Source organism: Pogona vitticeps, chromosome 10 (genome assembly GCF_051106095.1).
Source record: "Pogona vitticeps strain Pit_001003342236 chromosome 10, PviZW2.1, whole genome shotgun sequence".
NCBI lineage: Eukaryota > Metazoa > Chordata > Lepidosauria > Squamata > Agamidae > Pogona > Pogona vitticeps.
Genome location: NC_135792.1, coordinates 3,963,573 through 3,987,345, shown reverse-complemented (window position 1 = coordinate 3,987,345; position 23,773 = coordinate 3,963,573). Strand labels below are relative to the sequence as shown.

Here is a 23,773-nt window from a genome sequence, read left to right as displayed (position 1 = left end):
GGATTTTCCAAGGTTGGGAACTATGGTCTACAGAAAAAGGACTCGTGAGCCACAACCTTTAAAGGAGAAAGAAAATAAAGACACTTACGTTGGCATGACGCATATCTGCACCACAAACATACACAGCAGGACAATGCTGGCACAGACGAAATAGCCCCTCAGTTTGGGAATAGGGATTGTGCGGTACTGGGGGGTGGAAAATAATACAGAAAGAGAAAACTTAGTGAAGCGAACAGGTCGGTTGACTCAGAAAGACGAGCTTTCTTAGAAACAAATCTGTGTGGTAGAGAAGCTCCACCCGTCTTCTGCAGCAAAAACGAAGCCCTTACGGATCTTTAAAGACGAGGCTGTTTTATTTGCAATAAAAATAAAATTAAATAAATAAAAAGCTTGTGTCGCTTTTGTGCTGTCCACAAAGCATAGGCCAAAGAAGACTTTTCAGAGAAAGACACTGACTAAATCGAAAGCGATCCGTAAAAACCTTTTAATGTCAAGAAGAGGAAGTGAGGTGCAACAGATAAAGCCCTTACTTGCTCCTAGCAAGGATCATATTCCTTTCCCATTCTGTTAAGCAGATCATATATTTTGAAGGCCCCACCTACGGGCAGCCAAGAAACGACGAGCCGTAAACCAGAAGAGTCTACGTTACCTTTCAGAAGAACTGGAATTCGCTTTCCTTGCAAAGGTGCCAGCTTTGAATAGCATGGTCTTTTTGGATTTAAAATGTTTTTTAAAAAACATCTTTCACCAACCTCTTTTTCAAGTCCCATGTCGACAAAAAAACCACATGGCCCATGGAAGTCGTCTGTCTCACTGCACCATGGCCTGCATTAAAGAAGAAGGGGAAAAAAGCGTTACACACACACACACACAGAGGATGGAGATCTAATAATCTATAGCACGAGATGGAACTGCAAAGGGAAGGCAACACGGGACTGAATTGCAACATAGAAAGATTGTGCAGGTACAGAACAGTCCGATAATGAGTTCATTACCAATGAAAAATACATAACAAATTTAAATTAAATAAATAGGAGCAAGCTTGCAACCTCAATCCAATTTCTCTGTCATTTATATTATTTCATTAGGGTACTGTATAAATGATCCGGTTTTTGTGCTTCGTTTCATAACAGGATGAAGGATATTTGAAATAAACTTAAAAATAGGTGTCGCTGTGCTTTATGGAACGGCACTGTGCGGTTTGTCAGAAACTAGTTATTTCTTAAGTGTTCTCTGTTGTCCTCCAAGACAGTAAACGTGCAGCCACTACGTGAACCCAGTTTTTCCTTGCCTTCTCCTCCATTAACCGGAAGATAAGATTCAGACCCCTGAGTTCATTTGTTTTCCTGCTTTCACAAAGTGCTTTTAAGGGCCTGCCATACTTCACCGTGTCAGAGAGGACCTCTCTCGTCTTCCTGCTGCCTCGAGGTGACCTGTCGTTTTGGCTTCCTCCCTCCCTGGGGGGGTCTTGTTCCTAGCGTCCAACGTGCATGTGATTTAATAACACATGGGTAGGGTATCCATGACAATGGGAAGGACACAACATCCAAAGGCAAGACTCGTGGGGGAAAGACAGTAATGCTGGGAAAAGTTGAAGGCAGCGGGAAAGGGGGAAGACCCAATTTGAGATGGATTAATCCTATAAAAGGAAGCCACGGTCTTAGGTTTTGTAAGAGCTGAGCAGGGCTGATGAAAGTAGAGCACTGTGACTTGACAACACATAACGGGCATACACGCATGCGCACACACACACATTAATCTAAATGATGGGGTGAAGCTTCTGTGCCAGTTTTCACCATCATATGACAGAGAATATACAAGACGAGTTCTGGTTTCGTTCTCCTCTGCCCACCCCTCCTTTCTGCAGGGCAAAGCAAATACATTTTCTTAAAAGTAGTAATATAAAGAGGTCTAGTTACTTGGCTGAACTAAGGTTCTCGATGGTGGACAGCATTTTGTCGTGAATGTCTTCTTCTATCCTTCCTTTCTGAGACATATTTCTAAGAACAGAAAAAAGGGGGGGGGGAAAGATCTATTATAAAAATGAAGCACTCTGAAAATGCCACACAGAATAGAACCGTTCATTGCCTAGCTAGGATTTAACACTTAATGTCATTTTATAAAAACAAAAGTGTAAAATTTATTACAACCAACTAAAAAAAAAGGAAGGATGGTTAAGATGTGAACCCAAAATATTCAAAGTATTATTTAGACATAAACGCAATGTGCTGACTTCAACCAAAGAGCGGCCAACGTCCAGAAGGCCCATTGAACCAGCATGAAAAGTCAACTCCTCAAGAAGTTCCACTGATTCAATGGGTCTACTCTAGCTGCAACTGGATTTCAGCCAGAAACACACCCACTGCAAGCGGCCATCTCGACCTGGGGTTGCTTTTAATGGGACTACATAATGATTTGAGTGTAGGATTGCTCGTCTTCCAAAACCTCAGGCGTCTACAAAACTTGATATCAAACTGTTAGAAGGGGAGGAAATGCTTGCACCAAGCAATAAGAAAATAGTTAATTCCCAGAATCTTTCAAGCAGTGGAGTTACTATCTGAAGGGGATTTGGAGCATTGTAGTTGAAAAAAGGAGAAATAATAATAATCCTTACATCATGGCAGAAAGAAATGGCTAAGTCTACCTGCCCTGCTTCCGTCCCACCCTCCATGCAAAATTCTTCCGTTTGTTAGTCGCCGAGGGAGTTGGCAGCCCCCAAATTGTGTCTGGTTTATTTGATGCGCAGCTCTTACATTAAATGCTTTGGAGCAGTGAGGAGTGAGCATTCCTAGTGGTTACAGACTCCAGGGCTGCTCAGCTGGCAGGAATCCCACCCACGTGGGTCGGGGTTTGCTCCCTGTCCGATTTGGCAAGATGTGCTTCCAAATGAAAACATTTATGAACCAAGGGAGACGTGAGCACGCTTGTGAGAAAATGAAAAAAGAACCGACCATGGACATCTACGTACTAGGACAGGTATGCACAACAGGTATTATTTCATTTTTTAAAAGGGGGGGGGGAATAGGTGAAGATAAAAACGAAGCCAGCAAGGAAAGGTCCCATGGCTCTCTGATGGCACAGGCAGAAAAGGATGCAGAAAGAGAAAATAAGAACTCACTTCTGGTTTACAACGGAAGGAGGACATGCACATTCATGTCTAGGTCCATCCAGGCTAACAGAAGGAAAGAGAAAGAGGGGGGGGAGAGAGAGATGCGTGATACTGTACAGCAGCTGGAGGGCATCAATCCGCAGCAACCAAATATCAACACGATCGCAGTCTCTTTTTTTTTTCAGAAGGGTTTCACAAATTCTGTTGTTTGGGGTTTTTTTTAACCAAAACAAACAAACAAAAAAACACTTTGCGCTCCTTATTAAAAAATACCTGAAAACCTTGAACTAATTATGAAAGAATCTATGAGAATGTTATTATATTATAGAACTGGTTATCTGGAAAATGTGTATTGAGATGAAAAGTGCTCCTAAAGAAAAAATAACTAATGAGCATGAAGTATTGTTGCTAGCGCATGATGCAGTGGTTAAACTGCAGTGATCCCCCGGAGCTTGATCCGGCTGGGGTCCAGTAACTGGCTTGAGGTTTACTGTGCCCTCCAAGGTTGCTGGGGATGGGCAGGCAATGTGTAGGCTGCATAATTAAATTACAGTGGTGCCTCGCTTGACAAGGATAATCTGTTCCAGCAAAATCGCTGTAGAATGAAATCGTCGTCAAGCAAAAGTAAAAAAAAACATTGAAGTGCATTGAAAACCGGTTCAATGCATCCCAATGGGCGAAATACCTGTGTCCAGCGAAGATCCTCCATAGGGCAGCCATTTTCTGGTGCCTGTATAGCGAGGAATCCGTCCTAAAATACAGTGGGGAGCCATTTTGAAAACCTGACGATCAGCTGTTTTGATCGTCATTAAGCAAAAAATCAGTTCCCAAAGCAGGGAACCGATCGTCATTAAACAAAAAAAAACCCATACAAACATCATTTTGTGATCGCTATAGCAATCGCAAAATACTCATCATTAACCGATTTCCTCGTCTAACGAGGTAATTGTCATGCGGGGCACCACTGTGTAACTGCCCAGAGGGTGCTTTAAGCGCTACGGGGCAGTATCTAAGCATACCTCTTTGATTTTCTGCTTTGCTTTACCTTCCCTGGGGCAGAAACGGTTGATACAAATATTTTGGTTATCTACAGAAATGTTTGACCCAGAATCTCAGGTCTCTCTCATGTTCTGGACACGACTTTGATTTACAGGCTGCTCACCCAGACTAAAACTCCCTGGGCGACCGTGGGCCGGGCACACTCAAACGGGCCGATCCGACCGGCCCGTGGTGTGCATGCACCACCTTGAGCTCCTCCTTGGAGGAAAGGTGCAAGATAATAAAACAAAGTTAAAAAAAATTGAGTAGTAATAACAGAGCAAAACAGTATGGGCTTTTTTGCAAAAAGCACACCCCAAACCCATCCATTCCCTCCTCATCCCTATCTCTCATCTGACACAAAATGCCTATGGAAATGAAAATCTCCAGGAACCATGAAGTCCAATATTTTGTCTGCAGCAATAAGCCAGCTGGACACATGCCACAGAGACTTCGATGTTTTCCTCTTTTATTTGTCAGTTCTTCATGGTACACTGTCACTGGACTTGGAGGTTCTATTGTGTTGGTTTCCTTATTTTAAAACAGCATGCCTAACTTTTAAAAAAGCAACATCAGCTCTGGATCAAATGACACGTTAGACACAAAAGCAGAGATTGGACCATAAGCAGAGAAGGATTAAAAGGCCGTTAGCTGTCAGGGAGCTCCTTACACAGAAGCCTTGCAGAGGGAAAGCTAAGATAAAACTGTGAAAATTTAAGAAAAGCGTGGAAGAGATACAGGGCACCCCTGAGCACGCACACAGGTAGACTGAAAAAAGAGAGGGGTGTGTGTTTATTCTCCTTAAGGTGAGGAGCAAACAGCAGAGAGTACGAAAAACATGTTGAAGGAAATAATTCGAAAATGGTAAAAATTACTTCCGGGGATTCAACTACCACAATGTCTGCCGTTGGTTCCTCTATGCAACTTTCGTTGTTCATTAGATATTTGCAATTAAGAATGCAAACCACGGAAGAAAGGTCACAGAGATACACAGCCTCCCTCAACATCTGAAACCGATGTATAAGAATTTGAAATACTTTCTTTCCATATTTTGCTTACATAATTCTACACCCAAATATTTTCTCAACAGAGACTGTTCATCACTGGTTACAATTTTCCTCACCAAACTCAGACCCTGTTTTAAATTGGAAAGTGTTAAACAGAGACATTTTAAGCCTCCGGTTCCAACTACCGTGGAAGGCTGTTTATTATTCTTATCATGAAAAACATGTTTCTCTTCCTTGTCCTTTTTATCGTGTTTTGGAATTTATCAGTTTGTTGCTTGCAAAAACAAAACAAAAGGCAGTGTATATATAATACTTTTTTAAAAAAACAGGATCAAAGGGAAAAGCAGCAATGTACAACCTACCTTTCTGAAGTCCTTTGGCGATTTGCAAGCTGCAGGGCTGTTTCCTAAGCGAGAGAAAAGGTTGCGAGAGAACATGTAAGGTTCCCCCCCTTTTTTTTTTAAACATGTGAATTGGACGGCTGAATTCAGTAAGTCGGGCCATATAGGTAATTCTGCGTGACATTAAAAAAAAGGCAGAGATGAATTTATTTCATTTATTTATTGAAAATATTTCCCCCCCGGCCTTTCTCCTTTAAGAGGAGCCAAAGAGATGGACGAGAACAACACATCCAAGCCAACGGAAACCACAAGGAAGGAGCGCCTTTTCTACGGACGGATATCAGCGCTTTGATCCCTTTCGCTTTTCCAAATTCCTATTACCTCTGGCTTCTCGCACACACAAAAAAAAACCCATTTGGTCCCTGTTTCACAAGACCCACGTCTTTGGGTTGGGTGGCTCTCTCAACAGGACCGACCCTCAGGCCGTGATTGGGAAGAGAATCCAAAGTGCGAAGAGACCTGTTCACGGGCTCTGTTCATGGAGCAAATGTATATATATATATATATTTAAAAAGGCATAAAAGCGGCACCTTTCTACGCCTCCTGTTGGGTGCGGAGGTCTCGCTGCTGACGCTCTCTCGGTGGTTGAGGTGCGAGAAAGGCCGGGCGGCGCCCCAGGACTCCAAATAGCGTGACATCCGGACGGAGGCCCTCATCTTCAAACCGTCCTGCACTCTCGTTTGGGGGACGTGATGGTTGGAGGTGCGCTGCTTGGACTGCAAACAGGACAAAACACGCCAGTTGGAAAGAACACTCTGTGGAACCCACAGCCCCATTAGCAGATCGTACCGAAGGACCGTTGGGCCCACGGATCCTCAGCCACGGCCACGCATTGCCATCAGAAGATGCCATGCTTTTGTATTAAGTATTCAGAAGAACTCGCGCTACCTCATTTCCCGTCTTTTCCTACAGGCGTGACACGTGTCCAACCACAGATGACCTGCCTGTGGTCTTTTTGGCACGACAGCAATAGTTTCAGACGTTCTGGATTCCACCTCATCTCTTGTCCAGCACCTGATACGGGGCTTATCTGCTCTCTGGTTACAAAGACGAGGGGGCACCAGAATGCTCCTCAGTCCTTGTAAAGCAGGATCCTGAACCTCCACTTACTCTGATGTCTGGATCAATCCTGACCATAGGTTTTGGCCTATCTAGACTGGAGTTGTCTGCTGTCTTGATTCTACCAGAGATTCAAGTTTTTTTATAGCTATACTGACTTTGGATGTGGCAATTCTAAAGAATAACTTGTGATGTTTCTCCAGCCACTATGTTGTTCGTCCATCCGTCCTTCCCTTTCCTTTCTTCCCTTTCCTTCCTTCCCTCCTTCCTTCCCTCCCTCCTTCCCTTTCTTTCCTTCCTTCCTTCCTTCCTTCCTTCAGTCATTCGTTCATTCATTCTACACTACATAATCAGCACCTTTAGCTTCACATCATCAGCAGTATTCTAGCTTTCTACACATTATGAGTGTTATAAATTCTTGGTCATTCTGCTCAACACTTCTTTGTTGTTCACCCTCTCAAGTCCAAGAAATTGTGATGCAACTACAATTCAAAGTGTTGTGTGTTTTTTTCTTTTCACAGTTGCCTGCTCTAAAATCCACATTTCCATGGCAAACGGTATTATCAGGTATCGCAAGCCTTTACAGTGGCAAACATGAGACATGTTGGTGTGTTTCAGCAGCCACAAAAACAAAGGCATTCTGCTATCGTCTAGACTTCACAAATATATTTCAGCATGTCTGCTCAATTAAATAAATTTATTAATGTGCAACCTGCATAATTAAAATTATAAACTGCTCAGAGGATGCTTTAAGCACTACAAGGTGATATTATAAGCAACACTTTGCTTTATTAAGCTGGAATGTGCTACAGTGCTGTTCCATTTCTTCTTTACACGTAATAGTACTGAATAAATTACCTTGATGAAAAGCTTTTCTCCATCTAGGAATCACTGAAGTGCCCCTTGCACCTTCGCACTACTACTGTAAGAAAAAGTATTTCCATATTCTGTCTACATGCTGTTTATTAACATGATCTGAGAAAGCTGTTTCTAGAAGGAATGCTCCTTCAAGTGTCAAAAAAAGTCTTATTGTGGAAACTCATTTTAAAAAGCACGTGTGTCACCAGGAATATAAACATCTGCTTCCTCTGCGTGTCTAATTTCAAACTGATGCAAAACAAAGCAGATCACATTGCTGGAGGGGATTATTTATTATTATTTATTATTTATTTAATTTATACCCCGCCTATCTGGTCGGTGAGGACCACTCTAGGCGGCTTACATGGATTGCCATGTAAGAGCATGCAAGATACTTTCCCCTGAAATGGGTATGTTCGCCCTCAGACAAAGAGAATTCTCTTGTGGATCTGCTCCCTCCTCTTTCAAAACAGAAATGGCTAAATATTAAACCTGGAATTTTTTGCACGCAACGCATGTACACCACACAACGAGAAATGGCCACTGCTCTTCCACTCCAGGGTGTCTTTTAGAAACTGATTTTAGCACAGATCTATCTCTAAGGCTTAATGAGATGCCAGGGCACCCAACAGGTCTTCTCTGCCTGAGCTTTAGAAATCACTGGAAAACCAAAACGCCGTTCCGTTTGCAAGCCGAGCCGAGCAAACTGGATCGATCTCAAGAACCTTTTCTTTTCTATTCACTTCTGCTCCGAATGCAAGGAGAAACGGCACTTAAGACAGGACGTGGGAGGCTCAAAGCGTATTCTTTTAATTACACACCGTTAAAGAACACAGAGCCCTTTCTGGATACTTGAAGTGTTCCTTGGAGACCAAAATCTGAAATCCATTGTTTCAGAGATCCGTGCCCCATGGCAACTGTCTCGTACTTTTTAGCCTTGCTAGAGCTATAAAGCCCTCCCACCTCGCCCTCCGCCCTGGTCTGCACAACAAACACTGTTTCTGTCCATCTGTTTTTGTGGCTTGCAGCTTTCAGCCTCGCATCCCAGGCATTTGTATCTCTCATGCTGCTCCTTTAGCAGCAGAGAAAAACTTGGAGCAAATATACTCCCAAGAAAAAAGACAACATAAAATGATCCATGGAGGATGCGGCCAAAATTAACGAAAGAAACCCATGGAGTCAAGTCAACCGGGGGGGGGGGACTTCAATTCGACTTGACCGTGACTTGAGCCCCCACCCCTGGGACAGAGATATTTTTCGCACCATAAGACGCACTTTGTCCCCACAAAACAGGGGGGTGGAAAGTCTGCGTCTTATGGAGCGAAGAAAACAGATTATATTTTCCTGTTTTCTTCTCCTAAAAATTGGTGCGTCTTATGGAAAGGTGCATCTTATGGAGCGAAAAATACGGTATGTGAATGTTCGTTCACACGGTGTGTGAAATTTTGGATACAAGCGCACCTACCCTTGGATCAATCACCAGGTATGTTTTGATATTCATGGCTTCCAGGTAGGGGTCTCGGAGATGCCCGTTTCCTTCTTCCACCTCGTAAGCCTTTCCAAGGTGATTGAGCGTGGCTTCCGTGATGTGAACACGACTGGAAAAGGAGGGGGAAAGGGCAGGAAAGAGACACAATTAGAAAAAGGCTTAAACATTTACAGAAAGGTCACCATTAAGTGATTCATTACTATGCCCACGCCTGTTGTTGACAGGATCTGCCCTTCTCACTGGCTTAAGGACTTGGCTGCCCAATCCATGCATCTCTGGCATAATTGCTGGTTAACACCTTCGCTTATTTGCTTATGTCTGTCTATCCAGCCATTATGTCTTTTAACTTCCCGGTTCTGCCCATACTCCCAGCCAACTCTGGTCTCGCAGGTTTGTTCATTTATCCGCCCAGTTTCTATCCCATATTTCTCCCAACGCAAAGGTCCAAGGCAACTCCAAAGGAAAGAGTTAAAAAGCAGACAAAGCTTTTAAAAAACACAATACATTCAAGTATTAAAGCTCAGCAAAACAGAACTATCATAGTAAAATGAGTGCTGACTTTAAAGAATTGAAAAACCCACAAGACCAAGGTTGTTTTGGAGCATCAGTTCTTGTTAATAACATCATCAATGTTGGGAAATGAAGTCAAACAACATCAGGATTTTCCTACTTCTGATATAAATGGAGAGACTTAGAGGATGTGGGGGGGGGGACACATCTGAGGCCATATTTTTATTGCTGCTCATATAAGGGTGGTATATTTTGCTGTGGCTAATTGCACTTCATTAATGAGGTGCTGTATTCCATACATTAGTGATGTATGGAAGTGAGAGCTGGACCATAAAGAAGGCTGACTGCCAAAGAATTGATGCTTTTGAATTGTGGTGCTGGAGGAGACTCTTGAGAGTCCCCTGGACTTCAAGGAGAATAAACCTATCTGCCTTTCTCCAGATACTTTAGGTTTGTCCAAAAATCACTGTGTGTTTTCACGGTAATATCCTTGCCACTGAGACGGCCATCCTATAGTGGTATCCCATGCAGCCGATGAATTTAATGCAAATGAATGCTAATCGTAGGCACGCTGCCACACACAGATTAGCAAAAGCCCCGAAGCTTCTTACTATACACACTTTTCAAGAGCTCATCCGGTTTTCAAGGACAAGCTGGGAATCGGCCAAGAAAGCTATCGACATTAATCCAAATTTTATAAGGAAAACACTTTCCCCTCCCTTATTTCCTTCAAGCACATTGTTGAATAACTCTTAAAATGGACTGGACGCTCTCAAGGGTGACATCTCTCTCTATATGTGATCCCACACACAATCATCCAAGAGTTTATTCAGCTGGCTAGCATCACTCGAATGTCCCAAGCATCTTTCTGAAGAACAAACTCTTGCAATGCGCCACGCTCCCAAACATGTGTGTACATGTGTTATATATATATTCTCCGCTTGTTTTAGTTTTTTTTTTAAAAAAGCTGGAATTCCCTCTTAGCTGATTCCAACCGTAAGAGGTGATTCCAACCGCAACAGTCACTGTTACGGCTGTTCTCCAAAGGAGAGTCCAGAAATGAATGTAGTAGACAAGAGCATTTGGAGGGGGGGGGTTAAGAATTTTGCTTTAGATGGTACGGGTAAAATCTGGATAACCCAGCAGTTTAGGTCTCTGGCTGTAAAGCCAGACGTTGTGAGTTCAATTCCCCCACTGGGCCTCCTGTAATTAGAGCCAGCCTGGGTGGCCTTGGGCCAGCTGCAGTCCCAGAAGAAGGGAATGGTAAACCACTTCAGAGTAACTGCTGAATAGTTCAGTGGTTTAGGTCTCTGGCTGCTGCTGTTGTGGTTGGTAATAAAGCACAATTCTTAACTTTCATCTAAAATCATTTATCAATACTTTGTTTAAAGGCTTTAATTGGTGAACCAGTCAATTTAATTGATACAATCTGTAAAGGTTCCCCTTGACAATTTTTGTCCAGTCGTGTTCGACTCTGGGGGGCGGTGCTCATCCCCATTTCAAAGCCATAGAGCCAGCGTTTGTCCGAAGACAATCTTCCGTGGTCACATGGCCAGTGCGACTTAGACACGGAACGCTGTTACCTTCCCACCGAGGTGGTCCCTATTTATCTACTTGCATTTGCATGCTTTCGAACCGCTAGGTTGGTGGGAGCTGGGACAAGCGACGGGAGCTCACTCCGTTGCGTGGATTCGATCTTACAACTGCTTGGTCAGCAAGGAGACACATTTACTCAAGGCCAGGTTTCAAGAAAGCATTAGCCATGCAAAAACCTTCTCCCCATATTGCCGTGGCCCATGTTAAAATCCAGAAAGGATTTTAAAAAATGGGTTAAATAAATACTTCATTCACATTGGTTCTGATAGAAGAAGCCTTTGCAAGAAACAAATGTCCGATAACATCAACGACAATCTTAGAACTGCAGGGCTGGAAGGGACTTTATGGGTCATCCAGTCCAGCCCCTGTCTGGGAGGCACAGGGGGGAATTGAACCCCCCAACCTCTGGCTCCATAGTCAGATGCCTAAACCACTGAGCTATCCAGCCGTTCATAATCTTAGAACTGCAGAGCTGGAAGGCAACCTATGGATTATCCTTGTCAGGGAGGCATTTTGGGGAATTGAACCCCCAACCACTGAGCTATCAAGTAAAGACCTTTCCAATTTTTCCAGCAACACATTTTGCAAGAGGAGATTCGACTCCTTTCCACGCTTGCTGTTTCCACCTACGGAAGAGCAACAGAACCACAAAACAGAAGGGTCTGGGAAAGGAACCCTCTCCACTATTTGTGGTTACGTATACATCGCTTGCTAGCAGCTCAATAGGATTAAAAGAGCCAAGCACATTTTCATTGCTGTAGGGGATGAGGTCGAAAAGACGTAAGCCTCACACAAGTCGCCCCCCCCATCGCCCCCCAGCCACGTCATAGGACATGTGAACCCGGTCTACAAAATCTATCCAGACAATGGCAGGGTTTACGACAGTCAACAGTGTGATCCCCCCGTTTCCATTACTGCCAGCGCTCATAATCAAAAACAGTGTGGTTTTGCATTATCTCATGGAATGCTCTAATGGAAACCAGGACACCAGAAGCCATGGACTTTACCCAGGAACGCCTGCAGACTCCATTCGGTTCGCTAAGGAGACATCGTGAGACCAAACGTCGTACTGCCACTTCCGAAGGCCGATCACACCGCACAACACGTTCCCGGAATGAATGCCGACCCGCATATTAATATCGACTCCTGTGGCTTCTCTCACTTGTCTGCAAAACAATTTAGAAGGCCAATATAAACAGGGCACCTAGCTTTTTCCATCTTTGCACCCACAACTGGCGCGGGTGTTTTCATTCTGCCTAACTGTAGCACGGCAAATAGATAAACTAGGCGATACGGCCTTCGCCATACTCAAGAAAGCAGCAAAAAGCAAGAGAGGGAGTGAGATGATGGGAAGTATATTGTAACTGGAGGGGTGAAATCTGGATAGAGAATACCGTGGGCCCTTTCGTTTTCCAACTGTGGATCTCCAGATGTTTTGGACTTCAACTCCCTACATGCTGGCCGAGCTTTTCTGGAAGATGAAGTCCAAAACATCTGGAGGGGCAAAATTGAAACCTCGGCCTCATGCTGTACAATGTCATGGGGCACCTTTGGGCCAATTAATAAGGCCTCCTTCCTTTCAAAGTTCGAAACCTGTCTCCAGGCTGTAGAAGTTCATATTGCCGAGGGAAGCAGACATGCTCAGGCGTGCTCTTCTCTACGAAAATAAAATAATAACGTGATTTAATCTATCCCTAGCTGGATGCTGAAATGATGGATTCTTGGTTTTCTGCAGGCCAGGATCCGATGGCTAATTCATGCTCCTGTCAGGCAAACGGTGCACGTCCTGGTGGCAAATTGCCACTCATTAGCGAGTTGCTTAATGCAATCAGCACCTTGTAGCAATCTGCCCTGAAAACCGACAAGATTTCCCTCATGCATGAATAAATCAGTAAAAGGGTTTGGACTGTGAAGATTTGCTGCTTCCTTGAATTGCTCAACTGCATCTTTCAAAAATGCCTTTTGATTTCTCTTTAAAAGCAGTCCTTTTCTTTAGAGTGATACTTTGGTGGATTTAATCTGTTTTAGTGTGTTTTTAAACATTTGTACTTGATATGGCAAGAAATAGCAATAAATCTGTGCGCGGAACAGCCTCCTTTTCTTCCGTACGTACTTTATAGCTTCACACATATCAAGGCCCATTTTCACACAGTTCTTGGCATGCACCGGCAACGACACGGGTAAGCCCGAGACACAGTAATAACAGTCTCCCAAAATTTTAATCCGCATGCATTCATTTTCCTGCAAAACAAAGAAAAAAACAGCACATGCGTCATCAGAAACACTGTGTAGGTATGAATTAGTTGGTACCTCTCTTAAGTAGCAGGAATTACATGATTTACTGAGCAGAACAAACACATCCGCCGCTGTCTTAACATTTACCTGAAGCAGCAGTTTTCCCTCTGCGCTTTGAGGAATTCCACAGAGGAGGAAAGAAAACTCTCTCAATGAGTTCATTAGTGATTCTTTGAGGAAAAACTTGGAATAGCACGTCTTGACTTTATACGCCAAAAGATGGACAAGGGTTAGGAGTTCACGCAATCTTTCCCTACTAGAAGTTTCCTATTTTGTATAAAGTGAAAGACTAGAACTGCTGGATAGCTCAGTGGATTAAGGCATCTGGCTGCGTGAGTCAAAGGCTGGAAGTTCGATTCCCGCACGGGGCCTCCATAATCTATAGGGCCCTTTCCAGCTCTGCAGTTCTAAGATGATAGTGAGGTTCAACAGATTACAAATGGGTCAAGATATTTAAAAAAAAAATCAAACTGTGTCTTAATATCTTAGTGGGCAGAACACAAATGAAATCTACCAGTAGATCTCCAGGTGATTAATACCAGATGGGCAAATTATTCTGTAACAGCAATTTTAGAAGGTTCCCCCATGAGGAAAAAAGCTCGGTGTGACCATGAGGCAGAAGGCTTTTAATTGAAATAACATCAACTGTGGGTCTTGATGGCAATTTTAATTGTATTTTAATCATTTTATCTTTTATTGTATTTTAATTGAATTTTAATTGTTGTAAGCCACCCAGAGACCTTTGGGTAGAGTGGGCGGCATATGAGTTAAATAAATAAATAAATAAATTTTGTATGGAAGAACTGTCAGCTCCCATCGTTTTGGGTACTCCTGGAGTGATGAATCCTTAAATCTAAGAATCGAAATACATATTACAGACAGCTTGTTGTTAGAAGTGGAAATTCCTTAAGCGCTGGAAATGTCTAAATTCCACAGCAGCAGGTTTTCATCCCTCCAGAAGATTGTATGTGAGCTTGCTTTGCTTTGTCACTGGTCAGTGGGAGGTAAGGACGGGCTACATCTTCAAATATCTACAAGCATGTCTACATAATCACAAGGATCTGCCAGAAGCATTTCCCCAGAACATCAATAAGTTTTAGTTTCTAATGATGTGCTCTCAGTCATGTTAAACATACAGAACAGATTTCATGACTCTCGTCTTTCCTGTCTAATCTTTGCAAAGTTTGAACAAGCAATGTGTAAGACTCACAGGCAAAACAGGGAGGAAAAATTGAAAAGGAGACAGAACCTTCAACATCTGGATTATGCATAGATGCTATTTTAGCACATGAGGTGTTTCAGCACATTTAGAGATTCACTTCCATCACATCCATCAAGACTTAATTACGTTAACTTCTGAGTAACTTCCCTGCCTTCAGTGAGGTATAGTTTAGTGACAACACACTTTTAGACCATAATTCCCTAATCGTTAGCATTTATAATTTTAGACTTTGAAATGGCTCGAAACACCACCTTCCATAAATAGAGACAGACATTCACGTATATCAAGCCCACATGGTTAATATAAGGAACGTTTCTGGAATTTTCCCCTGAAAAGACATGAAAGAATATTTCATACTGAAACAACATGTTCAGGCAGTCTCTTGTCTTAAGCCAATTCTTTTATCTTATATTTCGTAGGAGTTTGGGCAGATTTTTTTTCGGGGGGGGTTTGCATATTCCTTTATTACACAGGTCAAAAGAAGTCATAGTCAAGAAGTCATAGTCAAGCCACATTTTACCCTTCTATCTCAATCAGCAAACTATGGTTTGTAATTGCTCTCCAAATCAGAAGTGAATGCTCCAATTTGAAAGTTTCCAACTTAGCAGGAATTATGGGTTTCATCACCCCTGAAGGTCAAACCCACTGCTTGCCCATTTCAACGTGAAGGGCAAATGACAGTTGGTCTAAATAACGAAGTCAGGAAGGGGTTCTGTAGCACAAAACCAAACTTAAATCTCATGACCAAACCAGAATTTAGCTTGTATGCACATCAGCCCACAGGTGCCCTTCTTACAGACGCTCAGCTTCAAGGTGTGTAGCTCCACTACAGAATTACATCGTTCGATAGCATTTTAATGTGATATCAAAACAATACAGCGCTGCAATACAAGGAGATCTGCCAGCGGGATCTGAGGGCCTTGGGAATGGACCTCAACAGATGGCAAAACTTGACCTCTGAGCGTTCAGCCCGGAGGCAGGCATTGCATCATGGCCTCTCCCAATTTGAAGAGACCCTTGTTCAGCAGGCCGAGGTAAAGAGGAAGTCATGAAAGCAGCCAAATCAGGGAACTAGACAGGGAACAGATTGTATTTGTCTTCAGCGTGGAAAGGATTGTTACTCTCAAATTGGCCTTCTCAGCCACAATAGACGCTGTTCCAAGTCCTCTATTTGGAGCATGTTGCCATAGTCTCTCGAGACTGAAGGAGGCCTAATCTAATCTAATCAGAATGATAGAGCACTGTAATGTACACTGACAGCTAAACAATGGTGTAACAGACCATTAATTGCATAGGAAATTTAAATTAGCAACTGGAATATTGAAATGACAGGAAGTTTCACATATCCGGAAGCTACTCACCTTTGCGATTTGATCAAACTTGCCGAAGAGTTCATTCAGCATCACCACCAGCTCTTTGGGAGAACAATCACTTGCTAATCGGGTGAAACCCACAATATCTGCATATAGGATACTGTACAAGAACATAATACTGTTATTACATTTTTACTTGTCTTTCCTTTTCTACTTCAGAAGTACATGTCATTAAGCATGACAGAGAATTAAGCCCCTACTGTTTTTGTGGAATGATGATCTTGTTTTTTTGTCTTTTACAGAACGTGGAACCCTTTCCATGTAACCAGGGAACGTTTGCATCTGTCAGGGGAATTATGGGAGGATAAGGGCGTCCTACCATACAATCAAGCAGCCAACCAAGAAGACCCATCTAGCATTAGAAGTCCCAAGAGCCATCAACAGAAAACGCAAGGACGGATAAATACCTCGGACAAATCGTTCTTAACCTTAGGTTCTTCAGATGTTTTGGACTTCGAGTCCCAGAATTCCATACCACTGATCATGCCAGCTGGTGCTTACAGAAGCTGAAGTCCAAAACAGCTGGAAGCCAAAGGGTTGAGAATCCTTACCTGACATTCTGATGCCGTTTGACATACAAGCTGTGAAAGTTATTGTCGTGTTTCTTCATATCATTGGTTTCTTTCAGACGTTCTATGATAGCTAGCTTCATTCCCATGGAGATATGAGCAGGCAATATTGATAAAAGCAAGCTTTCCTAAGAAGGTAAATCATATAATATAAATGAATACTGGCAAGAATCCTCTTGATGTTGCCATAAGATTGCATAACCTACCATGGCGAATTGCAGCTAATTGTCAAGGTGCCCGGGCATGTCTCCACTGCATATCAATTGCAGAACTGAGATGCACCTTGCCAGCTCATCAATTAGCCGCAATTAGCCATTACATGTCACACAAACCTTACACAAATACCAGCGAGAGTCCAGCCACTGAGGATTACAAAACTATCAATTTCAACATAGAGGAAAGGAAAAATATAATGGAACTAGAAAAATATAATGAAGCCCTGTTGGTGTTGTACTGATGCTTGCTAAATCAGACAACACTCGTTCACTCAGCCCTCCACAAACAGAAATAGTGGTGCCCTGCTATACGCTTACCCCGCATGACGTCGAAATCGCTTAACGATGACATTTTTGTGGTCGCTATTGCGATCGCAAAACAATGGTTCCTATGGGGGAAATCTGCATTACATTGATTAGCAGCCTGCTTCGCGAACTGTTTGTTTGCTATACAGTGATTTTTCCGGTTCCGCAAAATGGCTTCCTTCCCTTCTCAAAATGGCTGCTTTCTGGAGGGAAGCTTAGCATTACAGTGATTTTGAACAGCTGATCTGCGGTTCTCTATGGGCAATCTTCACTGGACGATGAGGTATTTCCCCCATTGGAATGCACTGACCAGTTTTCAATGCATTCCAATGGGTTTTTTTTTCACTTGACGACGCTATCGCTTAACAGCAATTTTCCTGGAACGGATTATCGTCATCAAGCGGGGCACCACTGTACAAAGAATCACGTCTTCAGCCTCACCGCTGATAATTTTAGAAAAATAATTCAATTATGGATCTTCCACTCCAGCTTATTTCTTGATTCCACCACCCATGTATGGGTGACAAGATTAAAGAACAAGATTAACCAACCCAACATTTGTGAGTGGAATCCATGACAATCACATTCTTTTGCAGGTAAGTTAACATTCCTGTGCTTGGAGACTCTTGTGCTACTCTGGGTGAAAAAAAAAATCAAATCAAATCAAATCGAGACTTTTAATTTTCGTTTCTGGTTATATGAGATAGAACATTTACTACCTTGAGTATTCTGTGTGAAGCGGATCAAGACCCTGAAGCATTACCTGTTCTGTCCCACAGGTGCATGTTTTGTTTTTTTTAAGGGAACAAAAGAAAAAGTAATGAAAGGGCAAAACCACGCACTTGCTGTCTTTTTTCGATCTTCAGCTTCATCTGGACTTGGATGCATTTCAGAGTGTATCTGTACAAGTCCCACGAAGCATCCTGCATCTGATGTTTGTGAAACGCTCCCATCAGATTGCCACACAGGAATATTACAGCATTGGCAAGCACCTGCGGAAATAAATAACATGACCCTCCAAATTCACGAAATTCAGATCTTGCAGACTTAATTCTCCCGTGTTAATTAATTTTGGGGTTTTGTGAGGTTCCGCGTTTTGGTCTTGTCGTGTTTCCGATCAAAGCTGCCTCTTTTATTCTCCAAATCTTAATGTCTCGCTATTTGTAAGGGGGTGTAATTTTTCTTCCTGCCTGAAACCTGCAATCAATAACTCCGTTCTCTTTTTCGTGACTAGCTGTAACCATGCAGAATGTATTCCTCTTTAAACAAGTCCTTTTTCTGCAGAGAGTGTGTTTAGTCTTGAACTGAGTTACCAGTGCATTTAAAAATTATGAAAGAGATCATGTTTGCTCAGCTGAAAGGCAATTGAGGGAAAAATTAATGAACTTACAGCATTTGCTGTAATCAAATGTCAGGCGGCGAAAGCACGCCTCTGAAAAGATCATGATTTAATAACCACTATTAGCAAATTGAAGCAACCTCTTAGCCTAGCCTAAGGAAATTAAGTCCATGTGTTCTTGATGAAGATCTGATGCCTACGCTACAGCTGAGACAGAAAAGGAAATTACATATTTTAATAACTTCAGGAGGCTCCCGTCCACGCCCCTTTTATGAACCTGCCCGAAGGGAAAATGAATCAAGAAGGAAGCAGAAGGCAGAAGTGACGAGACGGATCCGGCAGCCCATGCCCTTCTGACAGGAGGCTTTTACATCCAAGGCAGAAAAGAGAAGAATTAAAAAAAACCTGTCTTGTAATGCAAGTGGAATTATTGCAGATAGGCAACGGACAGTTGGCTTCACAGAGAACTGTGGGTAATGAAAGCCACAACTTCCTAGCAAGGACGGCTTAGACATCTTGCTTGCTTGTCCCCTTTCTGAGCCACCACTCATTTGGCATGGATGTTGCTCTTCATCAAATCCCTGCCAGTGTGGCATGGTGGACAAGAGAGTCTGGAGCCCAACCCTCACCTTGACCATAAAAAAAACCTCTTGGGTGACAGTCTAGTGACCTACCTCAAAGGGTCATTAGGAGGGTGAAGGGGACAGAAGAATAAAGTCCCATACACCACCCTGAACTCCCTGGAGAAAAGGTAAGAAATGCAAGAAATGAATAAATAATACACATACAGTGGTGTCTCGCTAGACAGTTACCCCGCATGACAGTTTTTTCGCTAGACATTGACTTTTTGTGATCGCTATAGCGATTCGCAAAACAGTGATTCCTATGGGGGAATTTCGCTGGATGATGATTTGCTTTTCGCTAGACAATGATTTCGCTAAACAGTGATTTCAGTGGAATGGATTAACATTGTCTAGCGAGGCACTACTGTATTCTGTCCTTCGTTGTGAGAACCGATCAGTCTTCTTTCCCCCTTTGTGAGGGAGGGGTGGAGCGACACTGGGTCTTGTTTCTCCGTGATGGCTACCACCAACCCCATGCATGGAAGCCAGCTTTAGGGCCTCTGCAACAACGTCTAGGTTCTTTTTATATTCTGGTGTCCTATCCCAGTTGGGTTTTCAGGATGTGTGTGCGCGCTTTTCTCTTATTGTGTCTCTTGATGCATCCAGAATAGTTACACCTGTTTAATAATCGTGCAGCACCAGCCCGAAGCACTCCACGCCTGTTATTATTTCTGAAGGAATCGCCTGAATGCCAGGCAGAATACACAGCACTAAATCCCACATTCTTTTGAAGGCCGTGGCTTTACTTCATGGTAACCCTTGTGAAACAGCAAACAGTAGAATTTCCCTACAGTTACTCATTGGTGGGCTTTGCTGGGATTTGGGGAGGATTCTGAGATGAGGTAGGCTTTTTCATTAGTAACTTTACTCAGGAGGAGGGGAAAGATGATATAGTGTAGTGTGTTGTTTGGGGTGGGCTTTTAGTTTTTTATTTTGGCATTTTCTGATGACGAATGGCTTCGCACTCTTTCATGAGTCATCGTGAGTAGCCTTGGGCTTTCTAAGCTCGGGCTGAAGATCTTAAGACCAACATGCAGTATATCCTTCATACATTGTGGGCCACCACGAAAGGGTCCGTTTTATTTATCTGCCTCCCAATTTCTCCCACAGTGCACCAGAGCATGTCGCAAAATGGACTGGGGAAGAAAAGAAAAGACAGAGCTGGGACAAACGATTAAATGACATTCCAAAACCTGGATTGCAACCATTTTAAAATAATTTTAAATTAAAAGCTCCAGCTCCCCAGAGTTAACTCTCCTCCTTCCGTACAGCCCAAGAGCAGCCGTCTACGCTGTTGACTTCCAATTTCCTTGACTCTCGGCTTGAGGTGCCCCTCTACATGTAGGGTTGACTGTGACTGCAAACTCTAGCAAGCAAGCAAACCAGCTTCATAATGCCTTGTTTCGAAGCTGCTGTATTTTGAAACAATTAGAGATAAACCACAAACCGTGATCTAGACGACCCAACCAGTTGGGGTTCAAGGAAACGGGAAAAAAACGCTGGGAGAAGGATCCCTGCCTCCATGGATGGTAAGTGTCAGGTATGCAAGCCAGCTGCTCCACCTGGTTCGATCGAGTTGTGTACACAGGCACTAAACCATATGATGTGCAAACTCAGCACACAAACACACACATTGTCGTTTAAATCAAAGGCAGAAGTCAGAAGTAACATGAGGCAGCCTCCAAATCTCCCACAGGGGGCTAATTTGTGTCATAGGGTTGCGTCTCTTGTGAGTGGAAAGTGGCCCCCACACCTTCTGACGTTGCCCACCCTTGGTTTAAACGAATGGATTTCCTTGTTTTTATTGTTTTATTTCCTCAAACCCCTGGTTTTAGTCGGGCTGCTTTAGCTGCAAACTGCTGTGATTTTATTTTTTTTAAAGAAAATCTGAAAAGTGTACAGACATGCTGTAAAATAGCTGCCTGGGGAAGGAGGAAGGTGGGGTAAAAATATTTTAAATAAAGTAAAATAAAAGCATGCATCTTGTCAAGAAAAACTACACTGGATTTCATAACCATGGGAGAGGCAAGAAAACAGAACTTACAAATGTTAGCTTATTTTATGTACTGTCTCTTTAGCTCTGCAGGGGCCATGTTCGTAGACTGAAGGCTGAGCAAATTTGTGGTTAGTTAACAATGAGAAAGGAAAATGTTCCATTTTATTTGATCTGGAGTTTCCTCTAGATCCCTGAATTGAGTTATACAATGGGGCCAGGGAAAAACTTTGAAACAAATGAGTACATGCAATTATTGGCTTCATGATATATTGTGTTTTTTTTAAAAAAAAAGAAAAAGAAAAAAGAAAAATGACATCGTTCTCCAGTCTTGCAATCCTGCCTGAAGCAGAAGGTTAAATTCAGATGTTGTTTGCTCCGAAAGTATGGCTGGCGAACTGAAAGGAAGCTTACTCTGCCTGGGTGGAATATAATTATTCACACCAAGATTTCATCAGTTTGTTTAAATAAATTTATTTACAAAGGAGGAAAAAAAGGGGGGAATAAATGCACTGTGGCAGGATTCAAACTGAGCTCATTTCTTGAGCAGATTGGCAATCGGTGCTTTTTAAAAGAGCCCTATTTGAGTGTTGCCTCAGATTGCCTTTGAGTCATTTCAACCAGCTCCAGAAATTCCAGGGGAGAGATTTTACTCTAAATTTTGACAACTGGTCCTTTTTTAAAAAGAATCGTCTTCCTGTTTAAAGGATACTTGCCTTTGGTTCATTTCAATGTGCAAGGGAAACGTTTTCCCTTGAAATTCTGCTGGCAGAGGCAAGGCAGCAGAAAGGAAAGCGTTAAAAGAAACGAAAAGACAGCATGACATCACTTCGCCAAGAAGCACTTATCTGGGGGAAGGAAATGAGTGACCTCATTTGCACAGACATGATGCTCGGCTCTCAGCTATGTGGATTCTGGTTCAGAGAGGGTTCGCCCCTTTACGCTCATTAGATTTTAAAGCCCTGCACAGCTCTGCCATGAGTCGGCCAGACTTCTGAACTTTGCCAGGGAATTTTCAATCTGTGCATAATCTTTAGCGCTATTGCAAAGAAAAGCATGAGAATTTATCTTCTCTTTTCCCGTTAAATTTAGGAACACGCCCAAACCTAGGGACAGAAGCCAGATATTCTCTCTGGAATTTAGAACATGTTACCGCATTGTAAAAGGGGGCCTTTAAGTTCCTTCCAGCAGCAAACAGACGGCTGGAGCTTAAAAATAATAATAACCTGGCACCAATACGGAATTTGCGTTCTCTTCCTACGCCTTGGGAACTTTTACTTTCCTTGTAAAAAAAAAAAAAAGAGCCGTCCACGGCTTTGCAGAAATATGTTCAGTGGGAGCTCTGCATTTCAGCAGGTACATTTTTTACAGTCTGGGCCCAAATTTTAAAACAGCAACCAAGGAAATCTCTTTCCGCGGCTTCAGTTGCACAGATGTTTGCTTTTATTATTTGAGAACAGTTTGTCCAGGATCCTTTCTGGCTCCTTCCAAGAATGCTAGCCTGTGTGAATAAGTGAGAAACTATACTCTACAAGTCACCTATCACTAAAACAGGAGACATTCGTAGGTGTTGGAAAGATCTCTGCATCTTAGAAAGCATTTTTGCAAACAAAGCCCGGGTTTATGTCAAGAGGACCGATCACAAAACGAAACAAGGTTATTTGCAAAGTGTATGTCCACTGTAACAATCACATGTCTTTCAGCACTTGAGAAATTGCCTGTTCTAATAACAGATTGTCTGTAAAATATAATAATAAATATGTGCAGTCAAGTCAATCATGACTTTTGGTGTCCCTTTTCAGGGCCTTCAGGTTAAATATTCAGGCGTACTGTATGTAGTTTATCATTATTTTTTCTGGGGAAAACCTGGGGCTGTGCAGCTTGCCCAAGGCCACACAGGCAGGCTTCACGACACAGGAGGCCCAGTGGGGAATCGAACTCCCAAACTCTGGGTCTGCAGCCTGAGACCTTAACCACTGAGCTATTCAGCCAGCTCTGTATAGTTCAGCCCAAATGCCTGTCCTGTGACAGCATTCACAGTTTGCAGATATGGTCAGCAGTGGTTCCCAGCAGAGCAGAAGTCTCACCCCCAAATTTCAGGAGAGCAACCCTCAAACCTTTTCGTTTAAGAACTGCCAAAGTAAGCGGTTATATTCAAGATAACCGAATTTTTTTATTTAAAGCATCACTAGAAGACTCCCTGGAAAAGACCCTAATGTTGGGAAAGTGTGGAGGCAAGAGGAGAAGGTAGGTAGGTATACTTTATTACGGTCAAAGACCAGTAAAACCAGAACAGTATAAAATAGATACATACAATTATTGTTTAGGAAAGTCGAGGAGAAGGGGATGACAGAGGATGAGATGGTTGGACAGGGTCATCAAAGCAACCAACATGAATTTGACCCAACTCTGGGAGGCAGTGGAAGACAGGAGGGCCTGGCGTGCTCTGGTCCATGGGGTCACAAAGAGTCGGACATGACTTAACGACTAAACAACAACAACAGATGAACTGTTCAAAGAGTTTTTCAACAAGCTGATCTGGCTTATCAAGTCAGAACCGAATGATCAACTATTCCATTGCCTTACCTGAAATACGAGGGTCCGCTCGTTCTTGTCATTCTGTTCCATTATGGCGATGGTCAGAACGATAATATGAAAGAGCGCTGAAACACTGCTGACAATGACGGCGTCTCTCATCCCCAAGGGTAACATGGTGTAAGCCGTGAAGATGATGAATAAGAAAAAAGGTACCTGTAAAAGAAGCAAAAAAG

At 42.9% G+C, this 23,773-nt stretch overlaps 1 protein-coding gene across 4 annotated transcripts in view; it reads right to left on the bottom strand.

The window, feature by feature from the left end:
* Positions 1-23,773, bottom strand: part of ADCY7 (adenylate cyclase 7) — a 61,382-nt gene that overhangs the window by 11,330 nt on the left and 26,279 nt on the right. For 3 of the 4 annotated variants that reach the window (XM_072980637.2, XM_078380451.1, XM_072980638.2), the window contains exons 4-16: positions 23,589-23,753; positions 17,890-18,039; positions 16,509-16,654; positions 15,946-16,057; positions 13,181-13,308; positions 12,075-12,233; positions 8,938-9,070; positions 6,086-6,271; positions 5,517-5,560; positions 3,119-3,172; positions 1,920-2,000; positions 753-825; positions 89-186 (exon numbers count right to left, since the gene is read on the bottom strand). In XM_072980637.2, coding sequence (XP_072836738.2) covers positions 89-186; positions 753-825; positions 1,920-2,000; positions 3,119-3,172; positions 5,517-5,560; positions 6,086-6,271; positions 8,938-9,070; positions 12,075-12,233; positions 13,181-13,308; positions 15,946-16,057; positions 16,509-16,654; positions 17,890-18,039; positions 23,589-23,753 — 1,529 coding nt within the window. The remainder of the gene's footprint in view (positions 1-88; positions 187-752; positions 826-1,919; positions 2,001-3,118; positions 3,173-5,516; positions 5,561-6,085; positions 6,272-8,937; positions 9,071-12,074; positions 12,234-13,180; positions 13,309-15,945; positions 16,058-16,508; positions 16,655-17,889; positions 18,040-23,588; positions 23,754-23,773) is intronic. The other variant, XM_072980641.2, reaches the window with a different exon arrangement.